Here is a 19,902-nt window from a genome sequence, read left to right as displayed (position 1 = left end):
TGCACGGTCTCATGTAATTTTTAAGAATTCCGGGAACCCTCGTCTCACGCCACGAAAGTTCACGTTTCCCACGCACAGAACTATACCTCTTGCCTCTGTCTCTGCTCTAGGAAAGTATCTCTGCTCCCCCCAGAAGCCAATCTCTCCTTCTCTACGGCCTTCCCTGGGATGTCACTCCTGCAATCTGTCCCTCTCCCTCTCTCTTCTTCACCCTCCCCTGCCCTTCTCCTCCCTCTTCCTCCCCTTCCCTCTGACTCCCTTTCCTTCCCCAGTCCTTCCCCCTCCTTTTCTCCCCCACTTCCCCCCTCCCTCCCCCTCCTTCCCTTCCCTTCCTTCTTCTCTCCTCCCCCTCCCTCCTTTCCCCCTCCCTCCCCTTCTTTCTCCTCCCCCATCTCCCTCTCTTTCCCCAATCCCTCCCCTCCCTTCCCCCCCCTCCCTCTCCACCTCTCCCTCCCTCCTTCCCTTTCCCCATCCTCTGTCTACTTCCTCCCCCTTCTGCCTCTCTCTCTCTCTCTCTCTCTCTCTCTCTCTCACACACACACACACACACACACACACACACACACTTAATCCTGGACACCCTGAGAGAAAGCCCTGACCTCACCCCCCCCCCCCACTTTCCAGCAGCTTCCTCGATTCTCACTTCCCTCCCACAGTGAGTCGTCTTACAAGAGTCGGCCTGTACCGCCTGCCCTTCCCCTGGGACGTGGCACATCGGCCGTGGCCTCCGTGCTGACCGCCCGAAGGTGGCTCCTCCGTCATTTCGTTGGCTTCGCAGCGGCATCTAACACAGGTGATCACGCCTCCCTCTTGAAACGCTCTCTCCTCTTGGCTGCCGTGACATCGTGCCTTCGGTCTCCCTCCCACCCCAGTGGGCGTCCCTTCTTTGCTCCTTTTCTTACCTCACTCCTTCCTCTCGATTTATAAGGGCCGAAGCTTGATTCTTCGGTGCACCGAGCAGCACAGCTTCCTGTCATCTGTTCTCACCTCCCTTTTCTCCCACCTGACACTGCGGTCACCCACACCCTACTCCTCGGTTGCCCCTAATGTCAGCCATGGGTGACGTATCCCACCGCCCCCCGCAGACATCTCTCACTGGAACGCCCCAGCCCTCATCATCCCCTGGCAACCTCCTCACTCCAAATTTCCCCAACGCCTTAGTAAAACGCTTTCCCCAGCCCCGGGTGTGGTGGTTCTGTAACATGCTGTGCGTGTGTGCGTGCACATAAGCTAAGATCGCTACTGACCTCGCCTACCACGAGCTCAGACTCCACAGAGATGCTTCCTGAGTGCCGTACTCAGGAGAGATGCCGAAATAGCTTGCAGGCAGGGTGCGGGCCGGGCAGGGTCCTCACTGTGGCCACAGAGGTCACCTCGGCCATCAAGGGTCCCCGCAGCAGGTTGTGACTGTAGCTGGGACAGCTGGAGATGGGAGCCGCGGACCCAGGTCTTGGCCAGCAGCCAGGCCACGCGGGGACCGGAGGGCAGGAACAGTGGGGGCGGGGGCATCCGTGGCGCGGTGGCTGACCAGGAGAGAGAGTGGGGCCTCGGGGCCTGTGCGTCGGAGCCCCTAAAGGAGATCCGTGTCTGTGAAAGACTCGCTGGGCGACGGTGGGCAAGAGTCTCGGTCGGCTGGGGCGTCAGCATGACCAGAGGGGCCGCCACACCCTGTTGTCTTAAGATGACGTTCGGCTCGACCCCATCCAGCAGGGAGAAGTCGGCTTCAGACAGAGATCCAGCCTGCGGGGTGGGGAGCAGGGATAGATCAAGGGCTTGGGGTCGGTTCCGGACCGCCTTTATTTCATGGGCAACGGGCTTCCTTCCTCTCCCCTCCGACACCCCTCCCTTTCCCCACAGCCAAAGCCCCCCCGGACGCAAGGTTTCCACGCCCAGTGTCCCCCCCATCAGAGTTGGAGCCCCCTGAAGTGAACGTCCTGGTTTTCTGCCACACCGTCTGCCCCCACAACCAAAGTCCTCCCTATCACCCCCCCCCTCCAGGTTTTAGCCAAACTTAGCACAAAATAGTTCCTTTATGGGGCGCCCGGGGGGCTCAGTCGGTTAAGCGCCTGACTTCAAGTCAGGTCATGACCTTAAGGTTTTTGGGTTTGAGCCCCACGTCAGGCTCTGTGCTGACAGCTCAGAGCCTGGAGCCTGCTTCGGATTCTGTGTCTCCCTCTCTCTCTCTGCTTATCCCCCACCCACACTCTGTCTCTGTCTCAAAAATAAACATTAAAAGAATTCTTAAAAAGTAGTCCCTTTTTCCTCCCCTCCAAAAAGCCCCATAGCTCCAGCTCTCTCCAGGGCTTTGTTCCTCTCCCTTTCCCTCCCTTTCCTTCCGGCTTCTCCCCCCCGCCCCCCCCCCCCCAAGCGTGAGACGCATCTAAGGAAGGAAGAAGACAGGAAAGAAAAGAAAGGGATGACCAGGGGGACTTTCGTCCCCACTCCCACCCCAGAGGATGTTCGGCAGTGTCTGGAGTCATTTGGGGTCGTCAAGCCGGGGTGAAGGATGCTGCTAGCACCTGATTCTGCAGTGCCCGGACCCTGCAACGAACAGGACACCCCCGCGGCCTCGGAGAAACCCTGAGTGCAGATGGAGGAGGGTATAGATTAAAGAGGTTGGTGGGAGAACTGAGGGAGGGGCGGCGGCTGGGGGCTGTGGGTGAGCACAGGGAGCGCACCGGGGTTCCGGCTCTTCCGACCCCGGAGGCACCAGCAGCCGCGCTGGGAGGCTGGTGCCGCCTCAGGAGCGTGGGGTTTGCGCCCTTGAGGAGCTGGTACCCGAAGAAGGCGTCCTCCTTCCCTGAACTTGGAACCCGCTCTGAAGACATCCGTTCGGAAGCCTGCGGGGAGCCCCGAGCTCCTGATCCGCTAGCGTACCCCCTCCCTCCGGTCTCCCCGTCTTCTTTCAGAACCCTGGGTTGGAAAGGTGCACACAGGTCTGGGGACTTTGCGGCAACTGACCAGCCAGGGGAGTCCCTGCGCGCCGGGATGCTCTTTTGAAGTCTTCCGCTATTTTAACTGGATGTGTGAGGTCCAGGGAACCCTCGAGGCCAAGCCCTCCGGCCTGCGGAAAGAATGGCGGTGCCGGGAGACCAGGAAGGGCCCCTGCTTTGCGTCCCGGGGAGCAGGTGCCCACCCTCCCCCGGGCGCTGGCGCTTTCGCCGGGGAGACCCTGAAGTCGAAATCCTTATCCTCCAGGAATCTCTGGTTCCTGGGGAGGTCACACTCCGTCCTCCCGGCCACCGGCAGGATTGGGCCGTCTTTCCGGGAGCCCCACCTGGAGGAAGGACACGGAATCGGAATCGGGGATCAGTGGGGGCTGGGGGTTCCTCGGGCTCGGTAGGGGATGGGGGTGGGGGCTCACCGGTACACCTTCTTTCTCTCCTGGAGTTCCTGCTCCCGCTGCGCCTGAAGGAAGTCCTGGTGGTCGTCGCTCAGGGTCCGGGTTGGGGGACGGCACGAGCACAGGCCTCCCTGGACCCGGTCCGCGCCGGCCCCGCCCTTCCGCCTGTCCCCTCTCCGGCGTCACGGCGACCCCACCCCCGCGCGCCACCCCCACACCCTCACCGGTGCCCTCGGGCAGGCAGACGACCTGGTCGCCCCGCACCCGGCGGTAGCAGGGGAAGCGGGCCTCGCCCTGGGTCCCGGGGCCGCGCGCAGACCCGTTCGCAGAGCCAGGCGTCGTCCAGCAGGATTTTGCGCAGCTTCGCCAGCAGGAGGCGCCCCAGGTGCACGGGGACGCTGACCTCGAACTCCGTCTGCGGCGGGACCGGCAGCGGGCTCGGACCCGGGCTTGCGGGTCTTGCCGCCAGGGAGACGGCCCACCTTCCCTCCGAGCCGACCCGGACAGACCGCGCAGGACCGCAGGGCACCGGGCTCAGGACGCCCTCCCGGTCCCCCCGCCGTGTCCCCCCCCACCGCCCGGCCTCCTCCCCCGGACCCCCAGTGCCCGCGGGCTGCGCACCGACCTCACTGCGCACGGGCCACAGCTTCTTGCCCAGGTCGGCCTCCCCCTGTTCGCCCACGAGCCACAGCTGCACCAGGTTTCTGGAACCCGCCAGGAGCGAGTCCCTGGTGACCACGCGGATAGCGTACTTGCCCCTCGCGCCCGGACCTGGAGGGCACCTGGGGGGAGAGCCGCGATTAAATAGATCCGAGGTCCAGCCGCTCCCCAACCCCAGAAAGCTGTGTCCCAGACCCGTGTCCCTGCGAGGTTGGGGGGGGGGGGTGCGGGGGAGGGGGGGGAGGGTGGTCCGGCTCCCAGGGTCTCCACCTCCCACCCACCGGCTCCTCTCCGCGGACACAGGTGCCCCCCTACCGTCCCCCGAGAACATGCACCCTGGTCCACCTGCAAACGTTCCGATGCCAGTTCCACGCCCTGCAGGGAGCTGAAGGCGCTGACCAGGGGCCACCCAGATATAGCGAATAAATAAGATGACAACAGACAGTGGGGCGAGGGAGGTTCGACGTGCGGGGCTGTTTTCAGGGGAACGTGAGTAAACCACCTCGACAAGGATCCCGAGTGACAGTGCAGGACGAGTACACGGTGCTGGGCAGGCGGAGGCCGTGGCTTGGTTGTCCAGGCTCCCGGGCAAGAGGAGGAGTCGGGAACTCCCCTTCAAGTCCAGTCCTGAAGCCTCCGTGGGGCTTTCCCCGCACGGGCTCTTCGGGGCCAGCACCGTATTGCCGGTGCCATCGGCCCGCTCCCGTCCCAGCAGCGTCGGCTGCCCCTCCGCCTCCCCACGTGTGGGTCTCGGGGGCCTCCTTAGAGAAGCCGCTGTCGCAGGTCCACATCCCTCGTAGGTTCCTTCTTGGGAGGCTCACTTCCGTCCGACCCCTCCAGCAACCCCAGCTCACCACAAGCTTCCCTCCCCCTTTCCGGGACCTTCCGCTCTGCCGTGACCCAAAGGCCTCGCGTCCACCGGCTTCTGCCTAAACACTGCCTCTGTTTCGGCGTGTTGAATTAGTCGGTCGGCCAACATCGGAAGGGGATCAAGAGAGAATCAAAAAGTATTGACACAAACCTGAACCACGTTGCTCTAAAGCGAAACCGTACATGAACAGCCACCCACGAGTGTTTTCGTATGGGGCGAGAGTTTTCGGAGCGCGGGTCCTCAAGAAGACCTTCCCTGGGTCTTTCTTGTGCAGACCACGGCCAGATGAGTCGACATCTGTTTAAAAGGGAGCTCGAAACGAAAGGTTTTTGTAGAGAAAAGACGAAATTCGGTGACCCTCCAGATCTTTACAGGTTTCCTCACACCTACAGCTGTCCTGCCTCCTTCTAATCACTAAATTCAGTGATTTTTATTTTCATTTATTTTTTTTGAGAGGGAGAGAGAGAGAGCACACGCGGGGCAGAGGGGCAGAGAGAGAGAATCTTGAGCAGGCAAGTCGCCCTCCCTTGACCCCCCTCCCACGACCTGAGCCGGGATAAAAGAGACGCTTCACCGACTGAGCCACCCAGGCACCTGACGCTTGACGCCTGACGGTGATTTTTAAATGATCCTTGTTCACAGAGGCGTAAGTCAGTCGAGCTGGGTTTTCATAAAAGCAATACCTTTTGTTTACCCGTTCCACGAGTTTGTAAATTGCAAGTGACAGGTAACAAGCAGGAGCGACAGAAACGCTCACACGATTCTTGACAAACAGAAGGCTCCCCGGCGGGTGCCCCCGAGCCAGGCGTGCGGGAACGAAGCTTCTGGCACAGTGTGGCCCCGGCGGCCCTGCCCCCGACGCTCAGCGTCGGTCACCCGATGAGCCCGTTCGGTGTAGACGATTTGGAAGCTTCCTTGCAAAATCCACTCGTTTTCCGAGGCTACCTCGTCCGCTGCAGCCACCCCTCCCGACACTCCAGAATCGGGGACCGCGAGCCATCCCGACACTCGCCACCGCACAGCACGTCCCCGGGGGCCTCTCTTCTGCAGCTGACGCAGTCGCCAGTAAGTCCTCTTTTCTTCTCCCCCCCCCACCCCCGCAAACCGGAAGCACTCTCCTCTCCTCCGCATCGACTCCAACCCCTGACAAACCCCACCTCCGCTCCGCAACCTACCGTTCCCCTCCAGAGCCTCAACCTCCATTTCCGGAAGAAGCTTCTTGGTCTCTGGCAACGTGTTCCCTCCGCCAACTCGGCTTCCAGATCCCTACGGGTCACGTCCCAGTTGCCCCCCCGCCCCCGACCCGAGCACAATTTACACGCCACGTATAATCACTCAAAACTCGCCTGCGGTATCACCCTCCCTGCCTTTGGACTGTGTTCTCCTCCATCCTCCGACGGGGCTGGGACGGAATGAGGAAATTCCGGTGAAGCCGCTCGCCAGAGGCTCCTGTGCCTCCCACCACCTGTTGCTCGTGCGGGTAGGATGGTCTGCAGGCCAGCGCTTGGCTCTTGGAGCAGTGCTCAGCTGCCGGCCGGTGCTGTGGAAAGAACTCCTAGGACAGCAGCCAGCTTTCCTCAGTGCGATATCCCGACGCCGTTTTCAGCTAGACGTGCCACCGTTTGGCCTGGAAGAGAAACCCGTAGTCCCTTGGCTTCTGCCCTTCATGTGGGGCCACGGGGCTCTGATGCCCTCCGCCGGACCCTTTCAGGACGGAGGAGTTGGCAACGGCCCCATCTTCCCCCAGGTTCAAATACATTAAGATTCTTTCAGGCCTTCCGGGAACTCTTTACTAGATCCGAAAGGCTCCAGTAAGATCCCTCCAATCCCAAGGCCTCCAGACCAATAGCAAACACGGCTTTCTCTCTTAAAATATGCCTCCAGGGGCGCCTGGGTGGCTCAGTCGGTTGAGCACCCGACTTCGGTTCAGGTCACGATCTCACGGTGTGTGGGTTTGAGCCCCGCGTCGGGCTGCGTGCTGACAGCTCAGAGCCTGGAGCTGCTTCGGATTCTGTGTCTCCCTCTCTCTCTCTGCCCCTCCCCTGCTCGTGCGCGCGCTCTTTCTCTCTCTCTCTCTCTCTCTCAAAAATAAACATTAAAAAAATTTTTTTTAAATATGCCTCCAAATTCAGAAGACAAATCGCTCCCTGTTCTTCCCCAAAATGGAGAAGGACAACTTAAAATGGCAACGCCCTGGGCCCCTGGGCAGTCCGAATCTTACGCGAACTTTTATTTCGCTCTCCTCCACGCCAGCGATGGCACCAGGAGATCCTCATTCTGCTGGTCTCCCTCGCATCAGCCAAGCACCCAACAGAAGACAGAGGACACATTTAAATTCGGGTAAGTGGAGGACAGCTTATTAACAAGGGGACAGCTGGCGAAGGAAGGGTAGGGTGTGACACAATCACAGAGGAGACAGCATGGAGCCTGCTTGGGATTCTCTCTCTCCCTCTCTGCCCCTTTCCTTTTTTTTTTGTGCGCGCCCCCTCTCTCAAAAACAAAAACAAAAAACAAATCGAACAAAGAAAACCACTACAAAGTGGGTCTAGAGGCACAAGAGGAATTTATCCAGAACATTCCCTTTATAGCAGACATCTTTACAAGAGCTTCTCTCGCACCCGACTCTCACCCTGGCCTTAGAGACAACACCACCCTGCCTCTCTCTCATGTTGGTGAGAAGAAAGGAAATAGTTCCCTCCAAAACGCCAAACTCCACGGAATACTAGTGACTTGTTCCATCAGTCTTCTTTTTATATTGACCAGAATGGGGTGGTTGATAATAGAGCCATTTGAAATTTTTTTTTAATTTCATTTGAAAGAGAGAGAGAGAGAGAGCACAAGTGGGGGAGGGGGGGGGGGGGGGAGAGAGGGGGGGGGGGGGAGAGAGAGAGGGGGGGGGAGAGAGGGAGAGAGAGAGGGAGGGGGAGAGAGAGAGGGAGGGTTAGATAGTGCGATACGGTCTCTCTCGGTCTCTCTTGCAGCTCTTTCTCTCTTTCTCTTCTCTAGCGATAGATAGATCGAGTTGATTCTTAAGCAGGCTCAACGCTCAGCGTGGAGCCCAATGTGGGGCTCAATCTCACAACCCTGGGATCTTGACCTGAGCTGAAATCAAGAGTCAGACACTCAACTGACTGAGCCACCCACCCACCCACCCCATAACGGAACCATTTTTGAACTGACGTCTTTAGTAAGCTCTACGTGCGGTGGAAAACTCGAGGCGGAGTGGGGGGCTGGCGAGGGTCCGGCAACAAAGCGCTCGGTTAAGCGCTCACTGGTTGTCTTTCGGGGCCCGAACCACATGACCACGAAGGCCGCGGCTCTGGGAGACGTAACAGCCGCCTTTGAGAACAGCAGTCTGGTCCAAGCTCCCCCCCACCAATGGAAAAGCACCGTACTTCCGTGGCTCCACGATGGTGCGCTTCTCGACGACAGTCAGTGATCTGGGACCACTGGCGCCGAAGCGAGAAATGGACCGTGAGTCTGAACGAACGGTGGCCTCCAGATCACCTCAGCACCTGGTTTCTGACAGCAAGGTTCGTACCCGACTGTGAAAGCAGAGAGCCTGGCAACCAAAGAGGGTATCTGGGTGGAAGAAGAGATCTCAGGGCGCTGTCTCCCCAGACATTACCGCTCCACCAACCCCGTCTCCGTTTGTGGCCCTAGTGGTGACCAAAGGCATCGGGGCATTTCCCTGCCACGCCATTTCCACGCCACGCGATCTCCACCACTGGACGGGAACCCAGCACGTGAGCCTGTGACGGTGACGTCTCGGGACCGGACCCCCGTGCTGTTTTGTACTTCCCATCGATGGCCCGAAGTCAAGGCGATGAAGCCAAGAGGTCAGCAGAGACGCGTGGAGGTGCCGGGCTCGATGCTAAGACACTTCAACTCCACTTGGCCAGTAAGTCTCTGATGATGGCCCGTGTGCCAAATAGTACGCTAAATTTCTGTGTGGATTTCTCTGTGAATTTCTTTCTCAGGGAGACGAGTCGTGGGGAAGATCGTTAAACACATATACAGTTAAAGATATACGGATAGATAGAGATCTACTCTACAGGTATAGATCTATAGATACGTTTATCTATCTATCTGTGGAAAGAATACAGAGTTTTTTTCTCTACGGCACAGGAGCACGGGTATGCCTGCCAAGAGACCACCATGGTACTACGCCTTCAGCAAATATCCCCTTTGGGGGAAAACCTACAGCTACCCGTTACCTCCAGTTAGAAAATATGAATCAAAAACTGAACGTTAAACTTGTCAGGGGGACTTTGGGAATCTCCGTCCTCACCGCCGCAACATCTTTAGGCAATGGGAAAGTCCTCCACGTTAAACAGGGTTAAATCGTGTCCAGATGAGGCCATCTGCTTTGAGTGACATCTAAAGATTTGAGACCATCTCAAGGGAAGAACCTCAGGGTGCGAGGTGAGGGGGGAAGCCGGAGTGGTGGTTAAGGGCACAAGCTTTTGAGCCGGACACGCTCGAGTCCAATTCCGGCCCCGCCTCTAACTTGTGACCGTGCGACCCATGACACGTTACCGAGCTGCTCAGAGTCTCTGCGTCCTCAGCTACGAAATAAAAACAATCACACCGACATCATAAAGCTGCTTGGACACTGAAAGGGTTACTGTGGAAACTGCTCTTAACGCAATATGTAATGTTTAAGATGCATTCAACAAAGGGGCACCTGGGGGGCTCAGCTGGCTAAGCGTCCAACTCTTGGTTTCAGCCCTGGTCGTGATCTCACCGTTGTGAGATCGAGCCCCACGTCGGGCTCTGCACTGAGTACGGAGTCTGGTTGGGATTCTCTCTCCCTGTCTCTCTGCCCCTCCCCTGCGTGTGCTCGCTCGCTCTCTCTCTCTCAAAATAAATATTTTTTTAAAAAAAGAAGCATTCGGCAAATGGTAAAGGTCATTATCACACACCGGGAAACCCCGAGATTTAAAGAGGAAGCAGGGCTTGCGACTGAAGCCAAAGGAGACCAATACCGGGCACACGTGGACCCATCTGAAGTCATCAATTGCAACGGCTGTCGTGTCGTGGCTTTGTGAAGGGGCAGGTCCGAAATGAAACTCTATTGAAGGCAGGGATGTTCTGCACTATTTAGGTGGGTTTTAGGTCCTATTGTCAGGGCTTTCAGACCTTTATCAATTAGTACAGTTTCTCAAATTTGTCAAAATTCACAAAATTCATAAAGATGTACAGTTAAACCAAAATACGCTGGGACCTATCACAGAGCTGGAGAGATCATAGGAAAGACTTCAGATCCTATTTCCACGGCCTTCCATCTAAAACTGACTTGTCTGACAGTGCAGAGCCTGCTCGGGATTCTCTCTCTCTCTCTCTGTCTGCCCTTCCTCGCCCACCCCCCAAAAGAAATAAATAACTAAAAAAAGGGCAGCACACCGCGTAATTCCAACTATGTGACACTCTGGAACAAGCAGAATCGCGGAGACAGAAGACGGGTGGTTGCCAGAGAGGCCGTGGGGGAGGCAGGCAGGATGAATGGGGGGGTTTAGGCCAGTGAGACCAATCTGTGTGATACCGTCGAGGAATACGCGTCATCACACCCTTGTCAAAACCTTGTACCTGTAACACCAGGAGTCAACTTTAACGTAAGCTATGGACTTTCGCCAAGTCTTCTATCAGTTACGACAGTCGCTTTAGTTTAGCCACTGCATCGGGATCAGGTCAATGATTGTAACAAATGTGCAATATCACTGCAAGGTACGTTATGTATTATTATTAATAACGTGTAACGTTAATAGGAAAACTACACACAAGATGGGGGAGCAGAGATGTGTTGGGAACTCTCTGTACTGTCTCCTCAATTATTTCCTGTAAATCTAAGACTGCTCTAAAAACTAAAGCCGATTATTTTTTTTAAAACCTAATGGGAGGGGCGCCTGAGTGGCTCGGTCGGTTGAGCGTCCGACTTCGGCTCAGGTCATGATCTCACGGTTCACGAGTTCGAGCCCCGCGTCGGGCTCTGTGCTGACAGCTCGGAGCCTGGAACCTGCTTCGGATTCTGCGCCTCCCTCGCTCTCTGCCCCTCCCCTGTTCATGCTCTGTCTCTTTGTCTCTCAGACATTAAAAAACAAAAAGAAAAAACCTTAATGGGAAGAAAGATGTATATGAGTCCAAGACGTGTGGGCCATAAATAAACAAATAAAGGCCAGATTCCCTCGAGTTTCAACCCCTCATGCCACCCTGCCTTCAGTCCTCCCCGAGACCCGTTTCATCACCGTTACTGACTCCTGGTCCCGCCTCATAGAGGGATTCCCAACACCTGTCTGCCTTCCCCCGGGAGAATCAATGGTGCGTCTGGACGGTATGCACCGGGCGTGTACAGCCCATCTCCCCCACCCCACGCCCAACCTTAATGCAGAGGGCTAGAGGTCAGAAAAAATCAAAGAATTTCTAGTATTGGGGAACACCCCTTCAGCCAACCTGAAGGAGAGATACTTTCTGCTCCAAGGGTTTCGTTTGGTTGGTTGGTTGATTGGTTTTTTGCTCCAAGGTTTGACCACATCACCACCCCTGGTTCTTTCTAGCTTGAACACTTCTCGTACCAGAGAAAATTTCTTTCTGTCTGACACTTGAGACACTTGCAGATCTCGTGGTCAAAGTGGTCTCCCCATGCAATACTCTTGAATAATTTCCACTTACTTAAATCTGGATTTGTTTTCATTTGACAACGATATTGGCAAAGGGGTCCTTTTCCTAAACTGTATTAGATACTAAGTAACTTCACTCTGAAGGTCCATGTGGCTTAACTGTGGCCAATCCTCTTTTAATCTTCATGTCTCGAAGTACAAGTTACATATATAAAAGCGGATTGTTACCAGGGTACAACCTGATGGCTTTCTCAGGCTGGACGCACTCATATCCAATCAGCACCCAGGTAAAAGGGAAAAACAATCACCATGGAAAATGACCAGTCCCCCAGAAGCCTCTCATGACCCCTCCCGGTCAGTACCCTCCTCCAAAGGTAACCACTGTTCCGACCTGTGGCACCACGGATTCGTTTTGCCTGTTTCCGTACTTTGTATAAAGCTGCAGCATCCGTACTCTTTCCCGTCTGGTTTCTTTTGTTCAACAACGTGTTTGTGAAATTCGTTCCCGTGGTTGCTCATTAGTTGTTCTTTCATTCTCGTGACTGCGTGGCCTTCTTTTGTGCAAATTTGCCATCACTAATCCCATTCTTTAAAAAAAATTGTTTTAGGGGCGCCTGGGTGGCTCAGTCGGTTAAGCGTCCGACTTCAGCTCAGGTCACGATCTCGCGGTCCGCGAGTTCGAGCCCCGCGTCGGGCTCTGGGCTGACGGCTCAGAGCCTCGAGCCTGTTTCCGATTCTGTGTCTCCCTCTCTCTCTCTGCCCCTCCCCCATTCATGCTCTGTCTCTCTGTCCCAAAAATAAACGTTAGTGACTCCCCCATAAACAGAGCCAGACCACTCGGAGAGAAAGCCACGGGCCCTTCCTGCGCACATAAAGCTTCCGTGCTGCCTTTTTATTTTTGATGTAGCCAGATGGTTCCTTCATCCACAAGCAGTTTTTCTAACTTTTCCGCAAATATTGTTTTAGTGCCGTTTGTTATCTTTTCCTTGGGTGCGGAACGCAGACGACCCCCACATCCGTGTGTCCGGCGTGGATCTTTCCCCGAGCTCCGGACACCCACCCGCGTCTCCGCCCAGGACCCCGTAACTCGCCAAACTGATTTTCAAAAGCTTAGTGGTATCTCCCCCTCAACCCCCTGGTCCCCCTCTCGGCAGTCACTGCCCTCATCCCTACTGACGTTTGGGACTCTGCCATTTCCCCAGACATTCATTCCAGGAGTTTCCGGTTGACTGGCACATCTCCAACTCTCCTTCTTCTCCCGCCACCCATCACCAAGCCACTTGATTCGGCCCCCACCGTGTTTCTCACACCCATTCCCCCTCACCCCTCCCTCAGTAGCATCTCCCATTTGGAGAGCTGAGGTACCGTCATAATTGGCCTTTCCCGTTCCACTACCTTTCCCCAGTCGCCAAACTTCTGCCAAGTTAAACTTCTGAACCGATCTGATGACGCTTCCATTCCTCAGAAATCAACACTGGCTCCCTGCCATAGCGACCTTCCAAATAATGCCCAGATTAAGCTTCCCATACCTCAGGGGTTCTTAACTACAAAAACTAATACACAGAGTTCCTGGGAAGGTGGTGGCAATAGGTGTTGGATCTTTCTGAATAGTCACATAAAAACAGAACAGAGAAAATTCTCACACAAAAAGCAGACAGCCACCTAAACCAGACCAAACAACAAATCAAAACTATAATAAGATTATCATCTCACACCTGTTAGGCAGCTATTGTCAAAAAGACAAGAAAATAATAAGTGTTGGTGAGAAAGGGGCACCTGGGTGGTTCAGTCCGTTAAGCACCCGACTTTGACTCGGGTCATGATCTCACAGTTCGTGAGCTTGAGCCCCGCGTCAGGCTCTGCGCTGACGGCATGGAGTCTGCTTGGGATTCTCCATCCCCTCCGCCTCCCCCTCCCCCCTCCTCCGCCCCCCCCCCCGCTTGTGCTCTCTCTCAAATAACTAAACTTAAAAAAAAATAAAATAAAATACAAGAATTCAGAAAATAAACGCACAACGCTGGTGTTGTCATCCTACCCCGGACTGTAGTCACTAGGTGAGAATCCCCAGCCCAGCCATAACCCGGCCCTGAGCTCCTCTAGGGGCTGCAGGGAGGAGGTGTTCCAAAGTTCCCTGAGGCCCCAGCAGCTCGCCCCTTTCTCCGAATTTCTGCGCCCAAGGCAGGTCCTCTGTCCAGTACTGCCTGGCGGCCAGCAGGTGGCGCCCAGAGCCCCGTATGGGCCGCGGGGCGCAGGGGGCCGCGCAGGTACCCGCCGGAGGCAGAGAGCAAGTACCCAGAAAGGGGTGCTTTCCGCGGCCGTGCCTTCCGTCGCCCTCTCCTGCATCGCTAGGTCAGGAGGAGTCGGGTGCGGGGGGAGGGCTGTCGGGTGGGGTCGGGAGGAGTCGGGTGCGGGGGGGGGGGGGGGGGGGGGCGGGCTGTCGGGTGGGGTCGGGAGGAGTCGGGTGCGGGGGGAGGGCTGACCGGTACAGCTTCCTCCGCTCCTCCAGCTCGTGTTCCCGGCGCTGCCTGAACAGGCCCTAAGGGTCGTCCAGCACCGTGCGGCCTACGCGTGGGGAGGACGGGTGGGCAGTGAGGCTCCTCCGGAGAGCCTCTCCCCTGCCCGCCAAGGACGCCTCCCCTGCCGGCCCTGCCCGCTGGCCCTGACGCTTCAGCATCTTGCCCTCCCCCAGCCTCCGGCCGGCAGGTGTATCTCCAGCAACCCGCCTCTTCCAGAACCGCCCCGAACCCCGATTTCCAGGTTCCAGCCCGCGCGCCCTGCCCCCTTTCTTCCGCTCCCCCGACCAGGCCTCCTCACACCCCCAGCCCCGCGCTCACCGGTGCCCTCGGGCAGTCTCAGGATGCCAGCGCCCTCCACCCAGCGGTAGCACGGGAACCTGAACTCGTCCCCACTGGCCCCGGGGCCCTGCACGTCCGCCTGAGACTCCGCTTCCTGCGGGCGACAGGGGCTCAGCCACCGCGGGGCTCCCCGGAAGCAGCCCCGGGACTGAGCCCTGCCCGCGCCGGACGCCCTTCCGAGGGCCTCTGGGGAAAGGCGCGCGCAAGGAGCCGCACAGCCAAGGGGGCGCGCACGGAGCAGGTGGCCCCACGACCCCACGCGGGTCGGGGTGAGGCGGAAGAGACGAGACGGGGAGGTGCCCCCCATTCCTCGCTTCTTCCTCCCTGTAGTCACCGCGCCACGCGCCGCGCCCCGAGGGAGCGCCCCCGGGCGCGGGGACCGCGGAGCAGAACGGCAGGGGCGCCCTCGCCAGCGCCCCCAGGATGCAGCGGGCAGTCCCCGGCCCTGGCAGGCCTTCCGCACGACGTGCCGACTAGAGAGACCCCTCCAGGGGGCGGCGCTGGTTCGGGCCGCGCGGGAGAGGGAGAGGCGGGGAGGCATGCCGCGCAGGGGTACCGGGAGACGGGGCCGAAGCGAGCCGAGTCGCGTCCTGGAGCTGGGGCTCAGGGCAGGGCTGTGGGGAGAGGGGCACGACCACACCGTGCAGCCTCGAGGGTAAGCCACGGGCGTTGGGCTGGTCCCGAGGACACACGGAAGCTACTCCCGTGTTCTGCGCGGGGGCACCTTTGAAGGTGGGAACGTTTGGAGAACCGCTCTGGTGGTGGAAGGGGGGGGCGGGGCGGTGGAGGGCGCGCAGGCGACTCGGGTTCAAGGCGGCCCCGGTGGCCGGTGGGCGGGGGCGCGGGCTGGGGCCCGAGGCCGGGGAAGTCCGGGAGACAGAACTGACGGCGCGCACTCTCGGTTAGAAGCGGAGGAAGGGAACGGGGGGGGGGGGGGTAGCAGGTGGATGCGGCGAGAGCAGGGAAAAGGCTGGGAAACGCGGGCTTCGCATCTCGGGCTTCCTCCCCGGCGCCCGCATCCCCGCCGGGTACCCGGGGAGGGCCCGCAGGTCCCCCACCTAGCGACGCTGCAGAAGGCTTGAAACGGCAGCTTTTAAGAACGGGGGACACGGGAGGACGGACGGCCTATTCGAGGAAAGGCCGAGCTCTGTGCCACGACGGGCGGGCGCGCACTGGTCACCTCCAAGGAGGCCGCGGGGGAGCGCGCTGTGCGCCCCGTCCGGGCCCTTGTGTCACCTGTCCCCGCCGTGTCCTGTTCCCGCACCGGTCTTGAGCGCCGCCTCCCTGGGCTGGCCCACCAGCCACAGCTGCACTTGGTTGTTGGAGCCCGCGCACAGCGAGGAGCCGGTGGACACGCGGCGGCGGGCACCCATCCTGCCGGAAGACAAGTCGCGGTCCCAGGGGGAAGAGCGGACTCTCTGAATAGCAGAGCCCGGACCCCTCCCCCTCGGAAGCCCAGCGGGCCCCCGGGTGTGGGGGCACCCGGGTCTCCACCAGCCCGGAGCCCAAGAAGGCGGGCCTGGCGGGCCAGGGAGGCACACAGCGACCCCGGTTGGGGGAGGAGGAGGGAAGGGGGCCTCCCAGTGTGGGGCTGGGAAGGCCTCCCCATCTAATTTCTTTTAATTTTTTTGACGCTTATTTATTTTTGAGAGAGAGACAGCGCGAGCTGGAGACGTGCAGAGAGAGGGGGAGACGCAGAATCCGAAGCGGGCTCCAGGCTCCGAGCTGTCAGCACAGAGCCGGACACAGGGCTTGAACCCACAAACCAGGTGATCATGACCTGAGCCAAAGTCAGACGCTCAACCGACTGAGCCACCCAGGGGCCCCAAGGCCTCCCCATCCGAACACACACACACACACACACACACACACACACACACACACACTGGCCTCACGAGGTGGCTCTTCCCTGGGAGGGTCATGCTTAAGGTTGCAGGGGAGGAGGGCAGGGGGGGGGGGCTGGTCCACAGGAGCTCCTCAGTGAGGTACAGCGTCGCCTCGGAACTAACTTGGTCAACTTCCAACACTTACAGGCCTTCCCTGCGCCAAGCTCGGGGGCTCATCGCTACCCGCCTGTTGCCTGCGGGATAAAAATCCAAGCTTCTTGGCCTTCGACGCTCTTTCCACTTGGCCCGCCCCTCTCCCACCTTATTCCACGACAGCCCATCCTCACCTCCCGTCTCCCCACGTGGGCCGGACCCCTGTGTTTCCCAGAACCCACTCTGCAGTTTGCTTGTAGTCCCTGTTTCTGGGACGTTCTGTTCAGCCTTCTAATCCCTGGTCGGATTCCGGTTTTTCGGGGTCCTCCCCGGTGATCCCGCCGCCCCCCGCCAGACCTCATCGGCTTTGCTCTCTACTGCTTTTGCCCTGTGCATGCTTCATTCCCGCACACTTAATGCCACAGTAATTGGTGCGGACGGCCGGATCCCCAGCCGCGGTGAGCCAGCTTCCCTCGGCAGGGACCACATTCCCAGCAGGACGTCCTCATTTTGGTTTCTTCTGGATACAGCACGGTATCAGGCTTGCGGGTGCTGAGAGGTGTTTGCTAAAACACACTGGGCACGAAGGCCCGTTAAAAATAAGTCCTTCCCTCGGGAGAGACACAGGCAAACGAGTAACTCCCAGGCAACATAAATAATAAAGAAATAGCCAGATGGACTCCAGTAGCCGAGTCCCATAAGCCTGACAAAGCAAGTGACGTCAACAGAAACAGGGACAGCATCGTTTCTGGTTTACTCTTCTCGTGGGCGGTAACTTTCCATGACGCAAAGTGGGAAAGGCAGAAAGAAAGTGGCATTCGCTAGGGTCTCCCGCTCAGCCCCGCGCCACCCAGTGTCTCCGCCTCCTGTGGTCGCCGTACGTCTTCCCTACGCACGTTCACGAGCGGAGACACGCCGATCGTCCTCGTCCTCCTCCTCCTCCTGCACGTGGTAGCATATTCCCCACGCTGTTCCGCAGCTTGGTTTTTCCACCTTGCAGGTTCAATCAGGAGACCATCGTGTATCAGCACTTAAAGAGCTTCCTTGTGCTTAAGGGTGTCACTGTTTGGGGGCGCCCGGGGGGCTCAGTAGGTGGAGCGTCCGACTTCGGCTCAGGTCATAATCTCAGGTTCGTGACTTCGAGCCCCACATCCGGCTCTGGGCTGACAGTGTGGAGCCTGCTTGGGATTCTGTGTCTCCTGTCTCCCTGCCCCTCTCCTGCTCTCTCTCTCCCTCTCTCTCAAAAATGAATAAATATTTTAACTGAAATAAATATTTCTTAAAAAGGGTGCCACTGTTTTGATGTAGCAAAACAGTCTACCAGCTTCGTCTAAGTGGACATTTAGGACGCTGGCAATCTTGTGTAAATATAAAAAAGAAGTGTTTTGCTACGAGAAATCGCCGGGCACATACAGGGTTTCTCAACTGTAAGTATACACGTAGCACGATATCCTAAAAATGGAATTTCTGGGCCACAAGCCTGTGTGCATTTGGCACGTGTCAAGCTGCCCCCCCACAGATGCTGTGGCAATTTACGCTCCCATCAGTGAGGCCAGTGATGCGTGAGGATGCCCCCTTTCCCTCAGTCTTGCCAACACCGTGCTCTTGAACGCCCTCGCCGCAGCCAGTGTGACAGGTGAGAAACGGTACCCTCGTGTCATTTTAATTTCCGTTTCTCTTACGCTGAGTAAAGTTGGGCATCTTTCCATATCGTAGAAGCCACTGGTATTTCCTTTTCTGTGGGCCGGCCGCTCCGTTTCTCCCTGGGATTTTGGTCTTTTTCTTACTGATTTGTAAGAACTATGGACACGTGAAGGAAATGATTTTTCCAGCCCTGTCACAACGAAAAGAGTCCCGACAGCAACAATGGTCTTTTCTACCTACACCAGCTCCTTGGAAACCGGACTGTGGTCTACAATATTATTCTCCACTAAAACGCGGGCTCCTTGGAGGGCAGCTGACTCCATACCTTCGAGCAGGCAAACCTCAGGATACGCCTGGAACATACTATTGTCGCTAAAAAAAAAAAAAAAAAAAAAAAAAAAGAAAGGGCGTTCTCAAGAAAATCAGAGGCAGTACTGAAAGGGCGTGTTTCCAATTAGAGGGGCTCCTACTGGCTGTGTCGTGACATTTCAAGGAGCAAAACCTAAATAATGGGACTGATTGAAATAAGTGAATTATTTCACTTACATATAGAATGTTTTCTCTTGCCAGTAACCAAAAAAAAAAAAATCTATTCAAAATGGCTCAGACAGTAGGGAAAAACTATTATCTCAGAAGATAAGACGCCCATGAGGTAGGTTGAGTCTAGGGTTGTCCGGTCAGCGTCACCAAGGAGCTGGGGTTTTGTTTTCCTACCCGTCCATCCTTCGTGAATTAGCTCCTCCAGTGACTTACCTCCTTGGCAAGCTGGCGCTCCTACTCCAATGATCCCATGCAGACCCAACACCATACAGTGGTGGAAAGAAAGACCATCTCTTCTTGGGCCTTTTTCAGAGCAGGGGAGGCCGGAGCGCCCTCTGCCAGCAGCACGTTCAAGGTAACTCCGAGGTCTGTGGGGCCGGCCAGCCTGAGTCGGCTCACCTTCAAGGTCTACGCCTCCCCTGAAAAGGGCTCACCTCACCAAACCTCCGTGGAAGTCAATGGGCTTTCGCTCTACTCCGTCCCCGGGGGTCAATCTAAATGTGTGGAGGAGCTGAGGGCCCGCCTTGAAGGAAGCGTCTCACACCTCCAACATTACCGTGAGCCACAGACCAGTTGGGGTCCGGAAATACACTCACACACGAAGCCCGAGATGCAGAGTTTGGCTCGATGGGGGCCAGACAGCCGCGGGTATCTCCAAGGTGCGCCTCCCGGATCTTTTCCGAGACTTGGTGTCAATGGCTTTGCTGGCATTGTTGGATTTCTTTCGGCTAAAGGTTCAAAACTAAAGAAGCTGGGGTGTCCTCTGGGTTCATGAGATGAACTGCCTCTCTTGATTCCCCACAACAAGCCACTGTATCTGTCCAGATCCGTGGAGAGAAATTACATGACGGGGCTTTACGAGGATACGCGGTCGTAGAAGATGTCTGGAAGGAGAACTTCCAAAAGCCAGGAAATGTGAAGAATTCACCTGGAAATAACTAGAGTGTTCCACGTTCTGCCCATTTTAATCAGTTGTAGGTAAACGTGGGGGAAGTCCCTGCAGGAAACCAGTATTTCTATAGGAAAACGGCAGAGAACGTAGAGGCTGGGTTTAGGCAAGCAGGCTTGAGCGATGGAATGCACACAGGCCCATCAGGCGACCGCCCCGGGGTATCCACAGGCCCTAAGTGACCAGCGGGCTACTTACAACCAGGCCCAGCTACCAAAAAAGAATCCCCCGCATCACCGTACCTCAACTTCCCCCTTTAAAAACAGCCCCCAACCACTGCCTCCTTGCAGACAGCCTCCCCTCCGCTGTCTTGTCCACCGCTCCCTTGCAAACGATCAGCTCACCCCACATCTGGGGGCCCCCATCTGATCAAGAGTCACCCCAGTGGGGCGCCTGGGTGGCTCGGTCGGTTAAGCGTCCGACTTCTGCTCAGGTCGTGATCTC

The 19,902-nt window shown here is 57.3% G+C and overlaps 1 protein-coding gene, 1 long non-coding RNA gene and 1 pseudogene across 2 annotated transcripts; 2 read left to right on the top strand and 1 right to left on the bottom strand.

The window, feature by feature from the left end:
- Positions 1-1,255: 1,255 nt before the first annotated feature.
- Positions 1,256-4,794, bottom strand: LOC115501284 (polyunsaturated fatty acid (12S)/(13S)-lipoxygenase, epidermal-type-like). Its single transcript, XM_030296276.1, has 9 exons — positions 4,506-4,794; positions 3,969-4,114; positions 3,608-3,758; positions 3,365-3,524; positions 3,142-3,277; positions 2,962-3,064; positions 2,679-2,840; positions 2,520-2,580; positions 1,256-1,740 (listed from the first exon to the last, which is right to left on the bottom strand). Exons 1-9 carry the CDS (start codon positions 4,792-4,794, stop codon positions 1,677-1,679), a joined length of 1,272 nt encoding a protein of 423 aa, XP_030152136.1. The 3' UTR covers positions 1,256-1,676.
- An 11,283-nt stretch (positions 4,795-16,077) lies between these two features.
- LOC116737733 lies at positions 16,078-16,925 on the top strand. The gene is made up of 2 exons (XR_004342909.1): positions 16,078-16,115; positions 16,380-16,925. It is a non-coding gene; the product is annotated as an uncharacterized LOC116737733 (long non-coding RNA).
- Positions 16,926-17,559: 634 nt separating this feature from the next.
- On the top strand, positions 17,560-19,902 carry LOC115501421 (annotated as a pseudogene).

This window comes from Lynx canadensis, chromosome E1, assembly GCF_007474595.2.
Source record: "Lynx canadensis isolate LIC74 chromosome E1, mLynCan4.pri.v2, whole genome shotgun sequence".
Lineage (NCBI taxonomy): Eukaryota > Metazoa > Chordata > Mammalia > Carnivora > Felidae > Lynx > Lynx canadensis.
The sequence above is the reverse complement of the archived record's forward strand: the minus strand, read 5'-3'. Positions and strand labels throughout refer to the sequence as shown.